The following is a 22,275-nucleotide window of genomic DNA, read 5'->3' as shown; positions in this document are numbered from 1 at the left end:
CTTTTAGTACTAACCCTTCACAAGGACCTGCATGTAAGAAGATTGAATCATGCTTGCAGCTATCCTGCTATTTTAATTCCTCTGCTGGAGACTCCTGTTTATATTCTAGAGTCAGATACTGTGTTTTGAAGAACAGTTTGGTCATCATTGTGCTACAATGTTCTTTGTGAATGTGGGCCCAAGCCCACACAAAGGCAGGCACTTCCTACAGTGGTGGGTACATAGCCAGCTAAGACATCTTGTGGCTGAGATAGTACAGGTTTTTCCATGAGACTATCCTCTTTCGTTTTCTTGGCTATCACATGTTGTTTGTTTAGGCAAGAAACAAACCATGATTTTGATGACACCATACAAGGCTTTGCTGTTTGTTGTTCCTGGCATAGCCAGGATGGGAGGAAAGTGAAACGAACTTAGAGCAGCATGCAGCAGCACTCTGCTGATATGCATTAAACCATAGTTAATATTTAACTGTGTTTGAATATGACATGTGAACCATGCCAGCATCAAAACCTAGCACCTTGGAGAGAAGTCTCTTCATGCTATTTCAGATGTCTGCAGGAGTGGCTGGAAGGTTAAGATATGGTCATATAGTAGGAGACACACATAGTAATTTACTGTTGTAAATGAAACTTAAAACCAATTTTAAAAATCAACTGAGAGTTACCTTGGAACAGATTTCTTGATGATCTCTCTTGCCCTCTCTTGAAGTTTAAGACACAATCTTAGGACTCTGGATTCTCTGTTTTATCCAACATTGCTTTCTCCTTTGCTGATAGGGTGTGTTTGATTTTGCTCATACATCCACTCTCTGAACTTCTTGCCTTTTCTTTTTATTTCTGAAACTCCATAAACATAGATCATGAAAGGAGAATGAACATCCTTCTGTTAGGAAAGGTGTGAATTTAAACACACTACCAAATTCATAAACTTTTCCCCAACATAAGACTCCTCTTCACAGTTGAGATCCACGTGAGAATGGAATACTGGAGATTATCACTTTCTTTATTAAGCACGCAATACCTTTCTACCTTCTTATTGTCTTTCCTACTCTAGATTTTGTATAGTTCTGACAAGATTCTAGTTGGCATTTTTAGGTCATGCTCATCTGTAGATTGCTTTGCCTTGTAATTTGTTTTTGTAATAGATTTTTAATCTTGAACCTGCATCTCACTGCATTTTTCCAGAATTTCTGCAAAAGTAACATTATAAAGTTTTCGTTTTTTTAAAAAATAAGACCTGTCCATGAAAATAATAGTGCATTATACACATATATTGTGCATTTATATTGTGCATTAAAGTGGAATATGGTTCTGACAGATGATAGTTGAAGTTAAAGTATTTAAACTTCTTTTCATTAGTTTCCCCTACGTTTTTTGGATCTGCTTCTCCAGTTCTGTGCAATATGTAAAATTGTGATTATATATGTCTCTGTTATTGCCTCACATACAAATATACATAGGTGGTTTCTCTTTGCTTTTTTTTATACCCTTGCTTGTCTTTAATCCTTTTATTTCAGACTGACTGAGCTTTTTTTGCTTTAGATTTTTAAATGTTCCTTACATGTTAACATCTTGTATGTATTCTTTTTCAAATTACTGTACTCTTGACACCCAGGATTGCTGAATTCTGATCCATATCACACATTTCTTATCATGTTTCAGAGTATCTTTTACATGCATATCACTTTCTCACCCCATTTAAAATACATGAACCATATAAATTGAACAAATGTAATTGTGCATTTTAGCTCCCAGCCTCCGGGTAATTAGATATATTTTGAGTCTTAACAGAGCTATATGTAGCCATTTCTAAACAAATGAATATTGTGTATCTTCAAAATAACTTAGACAGTTGCCATTTCTGTGATGGCGACTCTTTGCGTGGAGATACAAAGAAGTTTATGGCTATGGAAGGAAAGTAACACAATCTGCAAGTAAATACAGTACAAACTAATTTTAAAATGCTATTTGCTTTAGATTGCAGCTTCTTATGGGAATGTGATTTGTATATTTGAGCCAGTTCAACACCTAAAACAGAAGAGTAGTCATCATACTGTAAGTAATTTATTTTTTCTATCTTTGCTAAGCATTTGCATTGTGAGTTGTATTTATTTGAAGCCATGGAGGGAAAATGTTCTTGGTGGGTTTTTCCCCGGAGGGAACAGAATTTTTTGTGGGGGGAGGGGAGTGGAAAAATGCAATACTTGGTTTTTTATGCACTCTTTAAGTATCAAAAGTAACTTTATTGCTTTAGGAACATAAAATGCATTATGTGTAACTTCGTTTACCATAGAATTATTGTTTCTGGTATATTGAAAGTACAGTATATGCAGACAATAATTACAAATTAATTATTTTTTTAAAATTTTGTTGCAAATGGAGCTACAAGCTGCTGAACTGTAAGAAACTAGTGTCTATGGGGTTTTGCCACTTTATGATGAGCAGGCAAAAAACATAAAAAACAGAAACCATCAAAATGGTAGTAAAACAAATTACTATTGAAATCAACTTCTGCATTTTCGCATGCCAGTTTATTTCTTGATTTGGTGCAAATATTTCTAGACATAGACCAGTTTCTTTCGCGTGCTGTAGATTTGATGCAAGTACCGGTATTTCCAAACATAGAGCAGTTTCTTTCAGATGCACCGACTTGCTTACTGGCCTCTGGGAAAGTCATGGGAGGGCAATGACCTTCCCAGAGCCCCTGGGGAGCAGTCCTCTGCCTCACTGGGGTGGGGTGGGACGGTTCCTGGGATTCCTGATTTTGAATGTTTTCCCCATTGCATGCAGAGTCCTGGAACAAAACTCTTGCGTAAGTGTTGGGCTCATTGTAATGAAGTTTCAGTTTCAGCTTATAGAATTGAACCTTTAGAACTCGTCATTGCTATCTCAGTTATTTGGAAATATTGTCCTATAGTTGCTGAAGGAAGTTTGGCAAATCTTCTGAATTCCTTGTGCTTTAATTGACAACTCTGCCAACTGAATATAGGTGTTTAGAAACAATTTGTATTGCATTTGTGTTTCGTTTGTAGGGATTACATTATCAGTGGCAGAAATCAGATCAAATTTTACTGGAAGATGCGGTGCATAACTTAACATGGGATCCAACAGGTAAATACAAAATCAGCTGAATGTTTGCCTTTCTTTTCTCCCTGCCTTTCAATGAATTATCTTATGGCAATAACAACAACAACAACAACAACAATAATGCAATTCATATTTAGGCATGTTTCTATGGAAGGAAGTGTAGTGTTGGGCAGAGCAATCCTGTAGGATGACAGTGGGGGGAGTATATGTAATAGAAGAACAACCCAATCTCATGCTTCATTGCTATTATTATTATTATTATTATTATTAATTAATTAATTAAATTTGTATACCGCTGTAGATTTCAGAGCAGTTCACAACATAAAATTCATGCTGGTTAGGGAGAATAGGGAGTGGCTAGAGGGAAAATAAGTGTTTTAGCTGAAGGAATGGCATAAGTCTCCACACTCACCCATCCCAGGGGTATGCCTGGGGAGTGGGAGTGCTTTGAATTCAGGGGAACCCGAGCCTCCCCTGAAGTGGACCTCCCTGTTTATTCTCAAGTACCCTTCTTTTCCAAGATTCCTCTCAAACCACACCCCCAACCTTGCTTTCTGTTTTCCTGTAACTGACTGACTTGAATATATGTTGAAGCTTATGATACTTTGCAGAACTGATTATTTTTTTCTGCTTGGGGGTGGAGGAATAAGAGACATTTATATGAATGAATTGGAAAAAAACACACATGTCTAAATAGCATAACGGGGGTCGGACTAGATGACTCTTTGATTCTATGGACATTTGATATAAACAGCATTGCTCTTCAGTCATTTTTTACAACACAGTCCCCACTTCCTAAATCTTAGGATTCACATGCTACTTTATCAGTATTTTTAATTTGAAAGAAATTGACCAGGACAATGCATATTGCTCACCTTACTTGTGTTGCAGAATTCCTAGCAAACTCAAAGCCTCATTCTCGCCCCAATGCATGATGCTGTGCAGTTAAGGCTTCAGTGTATCTAACTTGGAATTAGCCAAAATGATGCCCAGATGTTGTTGGACTCGGCTTTGACTTTTAGCTATGCTGGCTGGGCCTGGTTGGAGCTGGAGACCAGTAACATCTGGCTACTCTGATCTGGAGGTTCTTCCTACTATCCCTTACTCTTTGGCTGGACACCAAAAAGCTGTTCTTTGACTAGTTAGCAAGAGTTGAGTGACATTGAGATTCTCTGCAGCCATCATTGCTCTTCCATGGTTCCAAATCCTTCTGATTTATCATTCCTCATGTATGTGTCTACTGAGTTCCCACCATCCCTTAATGCTTACCCTCATAAAGAGAATCCTTTACACAGGCCTGTCCCATCTGTTCATAAGGCACTTGGCAGTTAAAAATGGAATTTTACTAGCTGAGTCAGTGTAGTCAGAGAAGCTGCTGAAGTACATTGCTGGTAAGTGAAGCTAGATCGATCTCTTCCCTTCCTCTAGGCGACAACTAATAAAGATGGAATTCTGATAGCTGGATTGGCATGCATATTTTTGCCAGTTGACTTCTTGCCAATTTGCCATCTTACAGGGCAGTTGCCAGTTCTAGTCTTTGTGTATGCAAATGAAGTGGTTTCATTATGAGCAGTTTAGATTGATCACCTAAAACTTTATAGATTCAGGTGTATATTTCAGAGTATATAGTTGGTTTATAGTTATATTGTTTGTTACAGTTATTTCAGAGTCTATAGCTTGACTTTATCTACTATTTTTTATTCTAATTTATGTGTGCACATTCTCAAAATCTAGGCTCCCGTCTATTGACGGCTTGCAGTTGTTTGCAGCTTTGGTCCAATGTCAATTATGAAAACCCATCAGAAGATGAAAATCCTGAAAAAACAGAAGCTCGGAATTGGAGAATCATTTGGCAGTGCAAGTAAGAAATATATTAAGACTAATTTACACTTGTTTTTGTACCTCCATGGACCGGTGCATTACTCCAAAGCAGTATATTTAAATGATAAGTATCCTGCAATTCATTTTTTATATATGCTTTTTATTAGCTTATTATTACAACACAAACACACACAATGAACAGACTTTTTAAAAAATACAGATACAAAACAAATAATAAATGTATATCCATGTTTCAATTCTTATTCTTTTCTAATTGACTTCCTTTGTCCTCAGCACAGGTCTAATTTCATATTTGGTAAACTGCAATTCTTTTTTTTCCCTGCATAATTTTTATTGTTTTTTAGATCATAACAAACAAAAAAATAAAGCAGTTTACACCTTGTTGTCGCAGATTTCTTTCTATAAGACTTCCTTCAGCTTCCCCTGAAATCATCCATACCCTAATTTAACAAATTCACACAAATCCTGGCTTATATTGACATTATTTTCTCTTTCCTTCTTTTTCTCTTTAGACAATATTCCAACCTTTTCACAGAGCTTTTTTAAACCCAACTAGCGTTATCTGACCTTCACTTATATTTTCCAGATATTCCACAAATTTCCCCCAATCCTCAATGAACCTTTGGTCTTTTAAATATCTAATTTTCCCTGTCAATCTGTCCATCTCCGCGTATTCTAGTAGTTTTGCTCTCCATTCCTCAAGCGTCGGTATGTTCTGTTGTTTCCAATTTTGAGCCAATAGGACCCTTGCGGCCGTTGTTGCATATTGAAAGAATTTACTGTCATTGTTCTTTATATCACTTCCTGCTAGGCCTAACAGAAAAGCCTCCGGCTTTTTCCCAAAGTTATATCTTAATATACTTTTCATTTCATTATATACACTTTCCCAAAAGCCTTTGACCTTTCTGCAGTCCCACCACATGTGGAAGAAGGATCCCTCTTTTTCCCTGCATTTCCAGCATTTATTGCAAGTTTTATATATTTTTGCTAATTTTGCAGGTGTTATATACCAATGGTAAAACATCTTCATGAGGTTCTCTTTTAACGTTATGCAAGCTGTAAATTTAAGATTTTTTTTCCAGAGTTTCTCCCATTCTTCATAGTATATATTATGGCCGATGTCCCTTGCCCAGTGAATCATCACCGACTTCACTTCCTCATCTATCAAGTTATACTCTAATAGCATATTATACGTTTTAGAAAGAATTTTGTAATCATTGTTTATTATTTCAGTCTGGAATTTAGATACTTTATCCGCGTATCATCTCTCTTTAACGTCTTGTCTAAACATTTTGTTTATTTGGAAATAGTGTAACCAATCATAGACTTTTTCTTTAACCTGGTCATATGGTTTCAGTTTCCATGTCCCCCCTACTTTTGTTAACAATTGTTCATAAGTTATCCAATCACCTCTCATGTTTACTTTTTTCACGCTCATAACTTCCAATGGGGATAGCCAGTGTGGTACTTTAGGTTCTAGTAAAAATCTATTCCTCTCCCAAACTTCCATTAGAGGGCCTTTAAAGATATGTGTTGCGAAACCCTTGTGCTTCCTCTTCCCCTGCCATAAGTACGCATGCCATCCTGCTCTATTGTCGAACCCCTCCAGATCTAATAGTTCCTTATTTTCCAATTTTATCCACGTTTTCACCCAGCAAAGGCACGATGCCTCGTAATATAATTTCAGATCTGGCAGAGCGAATCCCCCTCTTTCTTTAGCTTCTGTTAACAATTTAAACTTAATCCTTGGTTTTTTGCCCTGCCAGACATATTTTGAGATTCCTCTTTGCCACTCTTTAAATATCTTAGTGCCCTTGATTATCGGTAAGTTCTGGAACAGAAATAACATTCTCGGGAGAACGTTCATCTTAATTAAAGCTATCCTACCCCAGAATGACAATCTCAGCTTCCCCCACCTCTCCAAGTCCTTTTTTATCTCTTTCCATACCTGCTCATAGTTATTCTTAAATAGGTCTATATTTTTCGGGGTTATCCATATTCCTAGATATTTCACCTTTTTGGCCACTTCTATTTCTGTTTGTTGTTGTAATTCCTCGATTGCCTTCGAATCTAAATTCTTCACCATTATTTTAGTCTTTCTTTTATTTAACTTGAAACCAGCCACCTTACCAAATTGTTCCAGTTCTTCCAGTATCTCTTTTATTGAGTTCAGCGGATCTTCTGTTGTTATTACTAAATCGTCTGCGACTGCCTTAACTTTATATTCATTTTGACCAATTCTAATCCCTTTTATTTTCTTATTTTGTCTTATTGAGTTCAGAAGTACTTCCAGTACTATTATAAATAGCAACAGGGAGAGTGGGCAACCCTGTCTTGTACCCTTCGCTACCGTTATTTCTTCTGACACCACGTTGTTTATAATCAATTTGGCCTTTTGCTCCGTATAGATTGCCTTTATTCCGTTGAAGAAGTTCATACCGACCTCCATATATTCTAACTGTTTTAGTAAAAAGTCCCAAATTATATTATCGAATGCTTTCTCTGCATCCACGAACATCATTATGGCTTGCTTATCATACCTGGCAGACAGGTATTCTATGGAATTTATTATATTTCTAATATTATCTTTCATTTGCCTGCCCGGCAGAAAGCCCGCCTGATCTCCATGGATATATTCTGACCATATGTTTTTAACTCTACTTGCCAGTATTCCTGCGAATACTTGTATGTTGTTTCCCAGATTAAAAAGTGTTATATATGAGATACTTTCCAAAATATGTAGTAGATGTTTCATTTCTACAACATAGAACATATGGAAGTGCATATGAGTATTTAGCACCCTTTTACTCTAAGAAGGGTGATCCATCATAAATAAAGCAAACAATGCAAATGCTAAGAAGTGAAACAGGGTTTCAACAGATTTTATTAAGCTTTATCATTGTAAAACCTGTGTTAATGTTGTAACTTTGTTTTTGGTAGGCGAACAGCCAAGTAAACCACATAACTTGTATCATCAGTTTTGTAATTAATCATCTGCAACTAAAACAAAAATAATTGAATTTCAAATAAGTGATTTTGCTAACTCTAATATTTAACTCAAGTTCAGTTTTATTAAGCTTTTGAGGTATCAAATCACGATGAACATCTTTTACTCCTTTTCTTTTCTGCTGTTCACAGAACTGCTTCTGAAGTTCAGCTAATGAAGTTTTCACCAGATGGGGAATTTTTTGCTACTGCAGGAAAGGTAAACCAGTTTCATAGGATCTGAAATATATTTATTATTTTAACTTCACACCTAGGCTTTCTGCATATAGCATTAAAGTAAGAAAGAGTAATTACAATAAAAATACAATGAAACATTTCTGAAAAAAGCAATAAAATGAAAAGAACCAATAAAACCAGGGATACAATGTTGATATTCTTACACACACATTGTAAGTCATTTTCCATCTCATGTGACTATAGTAAGAGGAGGGGAGGGCAGTTCATAGGTACTACCTATCTTGGCTTCCACTCAGACCATGGCAACAGAGGTTCTTATTTGAGAGTAAGGAAGAGATCTTTATACAGGGAGATTAAAGGTGCAGGCTCAGCAACAAGCATAGTATCATAACAGCCTCAGAGCTTGGACTAGGCAACAGGAATGACAGGGCTAGCTGGACTAGAAGCAGTAGTCCTGAGTCAAAGTTCAGGGCAAGAATGGGTTAACATGACCACCACCAAGCTTTTAAAGGCAGGGCAAAGCAAGCTTAGCTGTGATACTCCTATGCCTTGTAGAATGTTCAGCATGCAGACACAGTCACAAGTGGTTAACAAGCCAAAGATTGGAAAGTTGTAGTCCACATAGCTAATCGGCTATGTAAGTCTGTGGTTTTGCGAAAAGCCCCTATCTTCCCAAACTCTACTCATCCATGGAGCAACTGTGATGCTGCGACAGTGTTATAAATTGCTTGAAAGAAGAGGAAATTACAGATTTCACAAACCATAATTTAGTTTCCTCCAAGAATATTAAGAATAAGTCATACAATATAATTTCCAATTTTATGTTGTGGGCCACCCTGCGATCTTCAGATGAAGAGTGCTATGCAAATTTATAAATAAAATAAATTGCTCGTTATAATAAGTCACCTTTATAAACTAAATTTTGGACAAAAGATCAGCTAACTTAAAATCCAGTGTGATGTTTTTTTCTCTTAACATATTGGATTTCACAGTTCTTGTGCTCTTTGGATGAATAATCATCAGCACAGAAGCATAATATTGCAATAACATGGTCATCTGTTTGAAGCAGCTAACACTTCCCCTAAGGCCTAAGATGCAATCATGTGATACTTGTTTTTCAGACAGAATGACTTTCTGTGGAATTGACATATTTGGCTATAGTGCCAAAATTAAGGGAAATGGATAGCTGCTATTTATTATTGGATGCCCATTTAAGAAAATACTTTGACACTGGCAGTAGTTGCTCTAATACAGGGGTACCCAAACTTTTTTCCAAGGGGGCCAGATTTGATGAAGTGAACATCAAATACTGGAGGTGAATTATTGAAGCTTTTTTTTCTTTTTTCAATAGCCTAATGATGTTTATGCATTTATTAATTCAGACTCCATATGTTAACAGACGATAATCTTAAATTATCCATTATTCAGTTATACATTTTTTTCTTACTATTTTGTTCATGTTTCATTTCTCCCTTCCCTTCCCTTCCCTTCCCTTCCCTTCCCTTCCCTTCCCTTCCTTTCTCAAGAAATTCTATTTCTGCTTGAGAGAGATGAAAGGATTAATAACATCAGCCTAGCATTAAGTGGTTAGGTTTTATTTGCTTGTTGGAGAGAACTCTTGATTATGTCTAACAAGTGTTGACCTTCTTTGGTATTCTGCAGTGCAATCCATTCTTTTCCAAACAAAAACTTAAGAATAAAAGTAGTCCCTCATCTGTCTCTCTCTTAAACAAATGGTCAAAAATTACTATTTGTTTCTTAATATTTTCAGATGCATACCTGCTAAAACATCAGCCTCTGTGTTGTCTGTTTTAAGTAAACACCCTGTCCAAACATTTATATGAATTGCATCTTTTACTCTGTAATTAGCAAATCTTATGAAAACTTCCATTGATATTTTTCTTTTTTTCAGATCTTAAATTTATTTTAATAGCACCTTCTATGCCAATGCACATTCTTATTTCAATTCCAAATAAGCCTTTAACAGCCCTTCAAAACAGCATGATAAATCTTGTCCTTCACCAGCTTTTCTCTAGTGCTTCATTGATATCTTTATGCTCATGCTTTTCTATTGTTATCTCATGTAGTCATAACTTCTTGGCATCCTTGGACTATAGACTACATTTTTTTTACAGACTGTTAATTCTGTAATTTTTACAACTACTTATCTCTTTCTTGAATAATTATTTAGCTAATCTATCTTCATTCACCTTCCATTTTCTCTTTATTATTTTCAGTAACCATTTTTCTATTATACTGGATTTTTCAGTGATTCTTTCTTCCTGGGCTCTGATTATGGTTCAGATATCTTAACTGCATGGCATACTAAAATACCAAATTTCCCCCTTATTTACACACATACTATTTACACACATAGAAATGAGTTATGAGTTTCAGTTAAAATAAGCCAGCTATGAATCTGTCAGTAGCTGAGAAGTTCATGCAAGGTGAGGGAGATCAGCATTTAGTGCAAAGCATTTTATATTTTTGTTTTTGTACTCATAACCAGAGGGTGGATGAGTGTCATGGGAATCAAACATCTACAGAAACTAGGATTGGACAAGGGCAGAGAACTCGGGAGAGAAATGGAGTCTCCTTTGGCTCTTCTTGCAGAAAGAGTATTGTAATGGTTCTAGGGGTTGCTCGTGCGTAAATCAGCGCCACGCTTGGCTGAGTTACCTGGGTGAACCCTTTCTGTCCAGACAACCACTCACCCGTGGCTGTCTCAATCGCTGGCAGAATCCGTCAGTGGGCGTTTCTTGAACTTCTTCCAGCAAAGAAGCTCTTTGACGCCTAGTCTCCGCCTACTCTCCCTGCACGGAAGCCTGCGCAGGGAGGGTGTGGGCAGCGGAGGACCCGTGCTCTCCCCGCTGGTCTCCGGCGAGGAGTCATGGAGCCACCTCGCCGATTCCCCCATCTGCCCCCCTTCTCCACTAGTGTTACGCTGATTTCCTTCCCCGGAAGATGGGCTGCTTCTCTCCTTCCCAGTATGCTCTCCGGAATCCCTCTGGAGCCCTCCCTCTCCCTCTGGCTCCGATGGCAGTTCCCTGACAAGTATGATCTTTTTTTTTGCTGCTGCTTACATTTTTCAAAAAGAAGTGGCCCTGGTGAGGGATGGAGTTCATTAAAAATAATTGGCAGAAATTATGAACCACAGATTAAGAAGAATTTTTAAAAGTTGTTTTTATGGGGAAAAGGTGACTTCATCCTCCATTCAACATGATTAAATAATTCTGTCGAAAATAATTCTATTCAGTTGTATTGAAAAGCTTATTTAAGAGTGAGCAAAAGCGGAAGAATTAGCTCTGTGTAGCAATTATGGAAAATAGTGTTCTAATATATATCACTTTTTCTTTGCTAGGATGATTGTCTTGTAAAGGTGTGGTATAACACTGATAGCTGGAAATCAGCAGTCACACCTCCAGTTACAGCACCAGAAGCAATCACACAGGAAGTAGGCTTCTCCTTTATCTACTTGGTTCATCCTCGGTCTGTTAATGGGTTCTCCTGGCGAAAGACAAGTAACTACATGCCACGGTGAGCATTTTTTCACTGTTCCATCTTTGAATTGGTAGAAATTGTGAATGGTTTCAAATTTTGCCTTGTGCTCTCAAAATTGTGCCAATCAGCCATGGTTGAGTAATTATTCAGATGAATCTAAGTAAGTCTTCACCGGTAGTGATCCCAAAACAGGTAATATAAGATTATGGAGCTATATAATCAGTAGTAGACCCTGAGGTCGGGCTGTGCTGCACACCTGACCTCCCTCCAGCTGAGTTGCAGCTGCCGATCAGGACAGAAAATGGGAGGGTTAAGGTCAGTGCAGTGCAAACTGGAGGAGCCAATACGATGCTCTTGGCAGTGTGTTTGCACAGCACTGACCTTACCACCATCTCATTGCTCCCCTTCTACATCCCAGTATTTAGCAGCAATGGGAGCATAGAAATGTCAGGTGAGTGGTGCACCCTCCACCATGCCATCCACTGCTACTGCATGTAATAGGCTTCCGTAAAATGCCACAAGCAGCGTGTAAAATATCTGCCACAGTGCAAAGCCTCGTGAACCATCCAGCACTCATAACACCCTGAAGGTCTGCTGTACGACACTTTGGCAACATTGACATCAGTTCCGCACATGTGTTCTGACATTAAATGAAAAATCACCTTAATCTACCTGGCTGGTGGGCATAAAAGTTCCTATAATACAGTAGGTAAGTGATTTCAGCAGCGCACTGTCTGGCCACATTTTCGTTCTCCATCACTGCCTCAGCACTGAGTAATTGCTTAGTGTGATAGATCCATGAGTGGAACATAGTCATCGAATGAGAGTCACTTAATAACGATCAGACTAATTGTAGGAAATACTTATACAGTGGTACCTCGGTCTCAGAAGTCGAATGTTTCAGTTTTCGAACACCGAAAACCTAGAAGTAAATGCTTTGGTTTTCAAACAAGCCCTGGAAGTCGAATGTGCTATGTGGCTTCTGCTTAGTGCAAGATCTGAAGACCTAGCTGTCGGCTATTGAGTCTTGGTTTTTGAATGTTTCGGAACTCAAACGGTCTTCCGGAATGGATTATGTTTGAAAACCGAGATACCACTGTGCATAAAGCGTTAGGAGTTTGTGTCCTCACCAGTGTTGCACCATCCAAATATCGTTGGCTATAGGGAAACAAAGCAGGAACCTAATATATCCAAGCCCACTGTGGCTCGAATTGTCCTAATTTGCACCATACTGCTGCAGTAGAAGGGTGGTAAGGAAATAGGAACATGTCTTACATTTTTTTAAAAAAGTTATTTCCAAGTATTCATGTGTAGTATTGACTTCAAAGCAGAAAAATATGACTTGCTATAGGTAGCAGCACAGTATAAAATTCAGAAACCCCTGCAGAATTTTTTAAAAAACTTTTTCCCCTGTCCTAGTGGTGCCGTATGTAATGTGCTGTTGACATGCTGCAAAGATAATATATGCCGTCTCTGGGCAGAGACTTTGTTGCCAAATGACAGTCTGTTATATGGAGGTGGATACAACCATTTGCCTGAACCTGTGAAGTCAACTAACAACTTTAAGAGGAATGCTTCTAGTAAAGAGAGCATGAAAAATGCTTTAGAGGTAAGAAGATAATTACCTGACTTTGAGTAAGCCTCCCAGATCATTATAGTTTTGTATTTAAAGTAACAACCATACTAACCTGCTGACTGTTGAGAAATAGCAATCTGAGCTATATTGCGGCTGCTAGATTACTTTTCTGCTTTTGTACAACATGTCATTTTCTCAACAGTTAAATCTAAAGCCCTTTCGACGAGGAAGAAGGAGGTCAATAGCACTTGCACATACTGGATACTTGCCGCATCAGCAAGACGCTCACGAAGTTCATCGAAACACTCCGCTGCAATCAAATGCACTTTGCCACTTCCACATTGCTGCCAGCATCAATCCAGCTACAGGTGATTATGAATGCCAATTTTTGCTTTATAAGTGGGTACAGTTCATTTTTAAATTCTCCTGCAAAAGTAATATAGACATACTGTCTGACTGTAAATAATGATGATATACAGCTTCAGTTCAAGGCTTTGACTGCTGCTGAAGATGATTAACAGAAAATAATTTATGTTAACTGGAACAGGGCCCTGAGATCTTTGCATGAAGGGTGGTATATAAATTTTATAACAATAACAAAAACCTCAAATGAAACTGTGCCATATAATCTGTTTAGTTTCTTTGAAAGTGAATCGCACATGCCACGGTTGGGTTATTTTGGCACCTTGCAGCCAAAGACAAAAAAACTAGACTGGTCTTTGTCCATTGGACATGCCCTCCTTCCTTGTGTCAGATAACATTTAGTTTCTGCTGCTGAAATAAAAGAAAATCAGAAATCCCAATGAGCATGCCCAAAATCTTCAGGTGTACTTTAAAAAGCTCTTTGAATTTCGGACATGAATCCTTGAGATGTTAATAACCTACTTTCAAGCAGTCATGTTTGTATTCTCTTTTTTTGTGGGCAGAGGGGAGTGGGGTCTATGTATATCTCTGGGTGTGCTTTATTAAAGAAATGTAGGATTAACTGTCCTGTGATTTTTGTATGTGTGTGTTAATGTCCAGATTTTTGCATGTGTGTGTTAATGTCCATCTTCTAATGCAGTTAAGTTTTACTTACTAAAAAGGAAATAATTTAAAAGTTATGGTACATCTTGAAGAGAAAGTAAGTTTAGTCTTTTGCTTGTAGACATTCCTTTGCTCCCTTCCATCATGTCTCTGAGTCTTAATGAAAATGAAGAAAAGAGTGGGCCTTTTGTTGTACACTGGCTGAATAATAAAGAATTGCATTTTACCCTATCAATGGAAGTCTTTCTACAGCAACTAAAAAAGAGTTTTGAGCATATTTCTTCAGAGGTCAGCACTGAAGAGTCTAATCAGACAGAGATAAAATCTGATGAAGGTAAAGTGCCTACTGTTGGTTTGTTTGACTCTTTTTGGAAACAATGTAATGCCTATAATACACTAATTTATTATTTAGTTTGTATGTTTTAACAGGCACCTTTAAAATGTGCTCCAGAGCATTGGAATCTTCTCCAGAAGATTTTGAGAGCACACAGAGGGTTGCAGGGGGAGGAGAGGAAGGAGGAGTCCTATTGTATGTGTGAAAGCCCACTTGCAAAATTTTGGATTCTTTCCCTAAGTGCACGAGAGAGTTCATTGTCTGTGTAACTCTTAATCTTGAAGCCATGACCTCTAGATTCTGAATATTTCATTTAAAGCTTTTAAATCAGACATTAATTACCCACAGAACAAGGATTATCCCTCATGTGAACATTGCCTTGTTAGATAAACCAAATATGAAATATTTTTGAAAATAGTCATAGTAAATTATTGATGGAGATATTGAACATGGATATTTGGCAAAGTTGTCTCATTCACATGTCACTTGAAAAAAAGTTAAACTTAAAGATGGTTTAAAGGTGACTGTCCAGAATGCAGGTGCACAAGGAAAAAATAACAGCAAATTTACTCTCCCTTCTCCCACTTCTGCCACGCTACCATTACATCTGAACCTGGACTTGTGGCTTGTCTTTGCCAGACAAAGTCTTGAGGTGTAAGTCAAGAACAAGGCTTGGTTACAGCTTGTGGGTTGATTGGAGAGAGTCAGCTCTGAGTCTTGGTTTGAGCGTAACTTTGATTTAACTCCCAGTATCACGGCAGGAGCGAAGGGTGGCATGAAGAGGCAACTATTTCCTCCCTGTTCACTTACACACTGCCCTTCACCTTTAAACCACAGTCAAACTTAGCTGTGGTCTAAAGTAACATGTGTGCTAGGTCAATGTATGCGTATAGGAGATGTCTGTTTCAACCTGCTAGAACTTTTTGAGTTCTAGAAAATGCTGTAAAATGTCACATTGCCTGTAATTATAAGGATGGTTTCAGTGTGCAGATCTCTTGACAGCGACACTTTTTTCTCTCACCAGAAACCGATGGCAATAGAGAAGATCAAAAAGGAAATCAAGAACTTGCTGGTGAAAAACCAGCTCCAAATTCAAGCTATATCCCCTTGTCATCTTCTATTGTTGATCATGAGATTGAAGTACAGCTGTCTGAATGGAATAAAAATGCAGACATGTTGTTTAGTATTCATCCTATGGATGGGTCACTGTTAGTATGGCATGTAGATTGGCTTGATGAGTACCAGCCAGGCATGTTTCGCCAAGTACAGGTACTGTGGCTCTTCTGAATAAAATTTTAAAATAGTTTTGAGGTGTTCCACTTGATTCCAATGCTTCTCCGTACCATTTCTGTTTTTAGGTATCGTTTGTTTCGAGGATTCCTGTGGCCTTCCCTACTGGTGATGCAAATTCGCTCTGCAAAAGTGTAGTGATGTACGCTTGTACAAAGAATGTGGATCTTGCTCTTCAACAAGGCAAACAGAAACCATCTAGCCTTGGGCGTTCCTGCTCGATGTTAATCTCTTCCGGCCATAGTAAATCAACCAACAGCTTAAAATTAAGTATCTTCACCCCAAATGTTATGATGATTTCCAAACATGCAGATGGATCTCTAAACCAATGGCTGGTCAGCTTTGCAGAGGAATCTGCCTTTTCAGTTGTACTCAGTATTTCCCACAAATCAAGGTATTGTGGTCATCGCTTCCATCTTAATGACTTGGCTTGTCATTCAGTACTTCCATTGCTGCTTACAACCTCTCATCATAATGCAATAAGGACACCGGCTGTTGACAGCATAAAAGAGTCGTGTGACGTCTCACCATCGAGACTTCATGATGAAGGCACAGCAAGCACATCACAGGATCTCACTGCTGTTTACAGTGAACTTATCCTTTGGAGAGTTGATCCAGTTGGGCCGTTATCTTTTTCTGGTGGAGTTTCTGAGCTTGCAAGAATTAATTCTCTTCATGTCTCTGCCTTTTCAAATGTGGCATGGCTGCCTACCCTTATACCCAGTTACTGCCTAGGTAAGTCCCTCCTATGAATAAATAAAATAAGGAACATAGTAACAACTCATAATGATATCTGAATAAAACTGTGTGTATGTACTGGTACTCGTTGATCTTTTTTACCTAAATCAGACTGTTCATAATTGCCTTTAGGTGCATACTGTAATTCACCAAGTGCTTGCTTTGTTGCAAGTGATGGACAATATTTGAGACTGTATCAAGCTATAATCGATGCCAAAAAACTTCTCTGTGAGCTATCAAATCCAGGAATTTCTGTAAGTAAAGGCCAGTAGGCTTGTTAATTACATAATTAACAGAAATCTAACATAATCTAACAGAAAGATCACAAGGGGAGGATTAAATTCCTGCCACATGCATCAAGTCTAGCTTGCCCTGTAGTTTAATAAAGTATGACTAATCTTTTTCAGGCTTGATTTATCTTGGCTCCCGAAATTATAAGGAGATTTTTATGTTTTTGAGCTTTGCTTAGATCAGGCATGGGGAAATCTGTGTCCCCTTAAATGTTTCTGGAATCCAGTTCTAATCCACCCCACCTGGAATGACCAATGACCTGGGATGATGGGAGTTGTAATCACAGAGTACCACAGGTTCCCCATCCCTGACCCAGATTTCTCAGAACAAAACTTGTTTTGCCTTCAGGAATTCACAAAAATAGAAATTCTCACTCTTTTTTAAGTAAAGCAGGAATACCTTCTCATAAAGTCCCAAGTGATTACATTACATTAAGATTCAGACAATGGTTTATGAGATATGACTGGATGTAATCTCAAAAATTGTAACTATTGACCTTTATAACTCTACAGAAATACGTTGGTGAAGTTTTTAACATCATAAGTCAACAATCCACAGCTAGACCAGGATGCATTGTAGAGTTGAATTCCATTACAGAGCTGGTAAGGCGCTTGCATTTTATGGGTGGAAACATCATTGTTTTATTTTATTCAAAAGAAATAACCTGTTTTCTAGAAATAATATGCCTCTGAAAAAATGAGCAAAATATTGTGTTTTCTTCTGTGGTTCCTAGAGTAAGGTTACCAGACGTCCCCGTTTCCCAGGGACAGTCCCTGGATTTACAAATCAGTCCCCATACAAAATTCATTGAAGCTGAAAAGTGTCCCCGGATTCATTGAAAAAAATCTGATAACCTTATTCTAGAGGGCATTCCAAGATCTTCAGAGTTAGCTCATCCCAACAAGGCCAGGCAGGGTCTAATCATTATGATCCCATCCTGGAGAATGAGAATGGCCCTTTCTGGCACTGTAAGAACAGGGACGTGGCTGAGGAATGGGGACAAGCTTTGCAAAGATTGTATTTTTATTTATGTTGTGAGAAGGACTAACCTTCCTTCCTACCACCAAACTGGCCGTAACTGCTTCCCAGCCTTGGCCCCCTCAGCTCACTTCAGCAGGAAAGTGACGAAGGGGAACCACAGTATCCTGCCAGGGTTGCGGTGAGTTTCCCAAACATTGGCAGCTGGTCTGGGGAAAACTGGAATCTCTTTGCTCTCTCTAACTGGCTATGAGTCTGCTAGCATAGGTAGAACAGTACTACCCCACCCTTCTCAGCCCAGAGTCAGGGGATGCTACTAACCAGTTGCCACCTCACGTAAAATTGCCTCAGATTTTATTAAAAGAAAGGTGTAAAGTTACAGCAAATCAGCCTGCCACGTCCCCGAGCCACTACAGAAAGTAGAATGGACACCACAGCAAGGAGATGGCTTGTCCGTGCCCAAGCAAACATTTCTACACCCTTTATACACAAAGCAGAACACATCGTTTTGGCCAGGACTTCCCATCACTTCATTTGACCAGATGAGAACATAGGTGGCAAATACCAAATCTTACAGATGGTTTTTCCTAACCTTAAGTTCAGCTCATCTCGTCTCTGCATCAATTGGCATTCTCCTGCCAAATAACACGCAAACCAATGAGTTCCTCACAGTACATGATACTTCCCTCTTTGGGATGAATATGCATTGATCCAGAAAAATGAATTGGTGAATAAGTTAGGTTTTTGGAAGTTTTCTCTAATGAACGAAGGAATAAATGAACTTTATTACAGTCACAGACCAGCATAAGAAAAACATATAACTAAAATACCAGTTAGCATTTAGACAGATAATTGTTAAAGCAAATAAGAACAAAGAAACAGGCATTGGATAAAAAATGTGAATAGAATACGAGATTAAACATAGATAATGGATGGCTAAAAACTGATAATTAAAACAGATAAGAACTAAAAGACATGCAGTTAAAACAACTATAAGAGGTAAAACTTAAGGGAATACAGACTTCATTTAATCAGTGGTTGGATGAGGCTTTTACACAGCCTGTGTAGTCGCAAAGAAGATGAAACACATTGAAGAGGAGGGGGTGGCAGTGATGCTGAGGGAAGCCTCTTATGAGTCATCCTCTCATGCTATTGGCAGCACAGCGGGTCATCTTGCTTTGTGACTCCAGACTTGTGGTAGGAACCTAAGTCTGGGCAAATTTTCTTTGATGGCTGCAACAGCTCATCTTCTAGGAGGTTAGGGAGGCAGTATTACACTGGTGGAGGTGGAGCAGTATAGCCATTCCTGCTTTTATTCTATGGCTTATAGGGTTGGGCCACAAAGAAATAAAAGTAGGCATTATTACCACTCTCTGGGAAGGTCCCGTCATAAGAGAATCAACAGAAGCCGCAGATTCCTCTGCTCTAGCTCCACTTCCCAGCTTCTCTAGGGACTCCTCTTCCCTGATTTTTCTTTCAACCTCTCAGGGGCTAATCCACCCCTTGCCTCCTAAAAATGTGTTCAGCAAAGTATTGCATATTTTCAACATATTGTATTTGAGACTATTTAAATTTAATTTGGGCAGAATGTTTTGTTTTAATATGCTTTTTTATTATTTAGCGTGGTGGGAAAATGCAGCTACTTCACGTTTTTCAAGAAGATTTCATTTTGAATAATCATGAAAATAGACTGTCTGAGAAAAACACCATGTTACCTGACTCTGGTAAAGCGTCTTTAGTAACTTCTCAATACAATGGCATTATGACTGTGTAACAATCTGTGGAAATATGAAATCTAAAGCAGTGATTGTATTCTAATTATAGTAAGAAAATGGGATTCCTGTCCCGTAAGCAACAGGCTTATCCTAGCATACTGTTAATATTTTAGAGCAGTGATTCCCAAACTTGCCCCCCATGGACTACTTGATGATTGCTGAAGGTCTTGGTGGACCACTTAAAAAATTTTCTACCTGCTGTAGCAGTTGTAACGTGGTGTGCTGTTGCGGTATGGTTTTTATTGTCTTTTTATTTTAAAATTTAAATATCTTACAGATTCTATGGAATGATAAGTGTTCTGAAATGACTATACTAACTTCTGTTTTTTTGACAGTTTACCTTGTATACTATTAGTTATAATTGTGTCTCCTAAAATTCATTTTTAGTCTTTAAAAACAAAATAGTTTCACAAATGTTCATGTCCACAAGGCATATCTGCCAAAGATTTCCCATGCTGGCCAATGCAGAAGGCCAAATGTTGCTAAGAGCCAAACTAAATGTCTTAATTGCCTCTAAAGCAGGGTTTCTCAAACTGGTCAATGAGCTTCATTCAGGTGGTCTGTGTCTGGATTTGTGGTTGAAGATGGGAGACACCACATCCATCCCATTTTTCATACTGATTGTTAATTGTATTTTATTGCTTCTTTTATTTCTTTTATTGTATTACAATTGAATTTTATTCTCCTCTCACTCTGCTGTGTATGTAAACCAGTTATTGTACAGGCTTCAGTCTAGAAAAGAGTAATCTAAAATTCTGAATATGTAGTCCTTTTGTTCAGAAGCTGCTATTCTACAGTGCCAAATTGCCATGGCATGTATAATCATTTGTATATGTTTAAAGGGACTTGTTGGATTGAGTTTGAACAGCATTCCAGTCCCATGTTTAGAGTCAGCCCTTAGTTCCAAGAACTCATGCATCATTAGAAAATTACATTTTTAAATTTTTATTTTGGTGTGGCAAAAGTAAAGGAATTTTCAACAGAGCCACATTGAAGGAAGAGACTTAAATCCCTAGCTACCATCACAGTGAAAATCATCCCTCCCACATATGGAAAAAGTCCCTTTTCACTTCTGGGAGCTTTTTCCTCTCAAAGCCAATTTGGGGTGGTTGTGTGATTATAAATGGCATTTCCGTGCGCTCTGGTTTCCATCACGGTGTCCCATTGCTCCAGAAGCGGTTTAGTCATGATGGCCACATGACCCGGAAAGCTGTCTGTGGGCAAATGCCAGCTCCTTCAGCCTGAAAGCAAAATGAGTGCTGCAACCCCATAGTCGCCTTTGACTGGACTTAACCATCCAGGGGTCCTTTACCTTTACCTTTACCCAGGCTTCCTCAAGCTTGACCCTCCAGATGTTTTGAGACTACAGTTCCCATCATCCCTGACCACTGGTCCTCCTAGCTAGGGATCATGGGAGTTGTAGGCCAAGAACATCTGGAGGGCCGAGGTTGGGGAAGCCTGCCTTTACCTAATCAGAATAGTGTTTTGGGAAGTAAAAGCGGAATCTTCCCTTCTTGTGTGATGAGAACCTGATGAAAATCACTCATGCTCTTATTATTATTATTATTATTATTATTATTATTATTATTATTAATGTTTTTCCTAACGACACCTTTACTGTCACATCTTGTTTGGCTCTTAGCAACACGAAAATCAGTATGACTTACTCTGAACTAATTGTGCATAGAATTGTGGCCTAAGGCTCAATTTTTATTCTCTCTCATGAAATAATAAATCCCTTTGCAACCAGGTGTGCCAGAGTGTCTGGCTTGTTAAATATTGTGTGTGTGTGTTTGGTGTATGAATGGCCACTGCTCATAAAATAAAATAGCACGATTAACACCATATTGTACTCCCATTACTCTGCACCCCTGTTTCTTTCTGACTTTATTGTTCTCCGCCCCCTCCAAATGTTTATATGTACTTACAACCCAGGATAACATTTCATGCATCTGATAAGTGGACTGGATTCCGTGAAAGCTTGTGCCATACTAAATCTGTGTCAAAAACATGATTCCTTAACAAGTAAAAAACTCTGTAGTTTTTGATACAAAGGATGGTCCTTCAAGTATATAAATTGAATGCATACATACCATAAAACAGAGGGATGAACGTTATCCAGTCAGTAGTTAACAACTGCTCAAATTATTCTCTACTAATAACTAAATCTGTCTACATTTTTGCAGGATATCAGAAAAATGGGTTTTCTGAAAAGTTCTATTTAATAGTAATTGAACATACTCAGAACTGTTCAATGTTACATATGTGGAAATTACATTTGAAGTCCATACCAGTCTCAGTAGGTAGGTTATTTATATTTGTAATGTAAACTTTAAAGTTATAAAGCACATTTATTGATAGAATGCTTGCTTATTTTGATTATTATTGCAATGCTGTAGTTCAATAATATTTTTGGTTCTTCTTCAAATGTGTGTGTGTGCGCGCGCGCGCACGCATGGGATTTAGTTTTTCTTTTTGTCCTTGCCTCAAAATCTTCTCAAATAAGCTATCATTTATTATAAAGTTTCTACATTGCTACTTCCCTGCTGCTTCATCACTAAGAAAATACTAGGTCATTGTATGACTTGATGCAAGTTTGGAGGAAACAAACAGTGAGCCTGGGTTCAAACAACAAAACAAAGTAGATTTTAGCTT

General features: G+C 38.1%; 1 protein-coding gene across 1 annotated transcript in view; it reads left to right on the top strand.

The window, feature by feature from the left end:
• The window catches only part of DMXL1 (Dmx like 1), a 71,156-nt gene that overhangs the window by 6,952 nt on the left and 41,929 nt on the right, over nt 1–22,275 (top strand). Inside the window, exons 3-16 of the mRNA XM_081880639.1 lie at nt 1,977–2,054; nt 3,032–3,110; nt 4,821–4,947; nt 8,067–8,133; nt 11,473–11,648; nt 13,032–13,221; nt 13,391–13,556; nt 14,336–14,548; nt 15,573–15,817; nt 15,907–16,573; nt 16,709–16,830; nt 17,380–17,469; nt 19,467–19,569; nt 21,807–21,923. Of these exons, the coding sequence (XP_081736765.1) occupies nt 1,977–2,054; nt 3,032–3,110; nt 4,821–4,947; nt 8,067–8,133; nt 11,473–11,648; nt 13,032–13,221; nt 13,391–13,556; nt 14,336–14,548; nt 15,573–15,817; nt 15,907–16,573; nt 16,709–16,830; nt 17,380–17,469; nt 19,467–19,569; nt 21,807–21,923 (2,440 nt within the window). The remainder of the gene's footprint in view (nt 1–1,976; nt 2,055–3,031; nt 3,111–4,820; nt 4,948–8,066; nt 8,134–11,472; nt 11,649–13,031; nt 13,222–13,390; nt 13,557–14,335; nt 14,549–15,572; nt 15,818–15,906; nt 16,574–16,708; nt 16,831–17,379; nt 17,470–19,466; nt 19,570–21,806; nt 21,924–22,275) is intronic.

This window comes from Podarcis erhardii (genome assembly GCF_964252035.2).
Source record: "Podarcis erhardii genome assembly, chromosome: 11".
Lineage (NCBI taxonomy): Eukaryota > Metazoa > Chordata > Lepidosauria > Squamata > Lacertidae > Podarcis > Podarcis erhardii.
The sequence above is the reverse complement of the archived record's forward strand: the minus strand, read 5'-3'. Positions and strand labels throughout refer to the sequence as shown.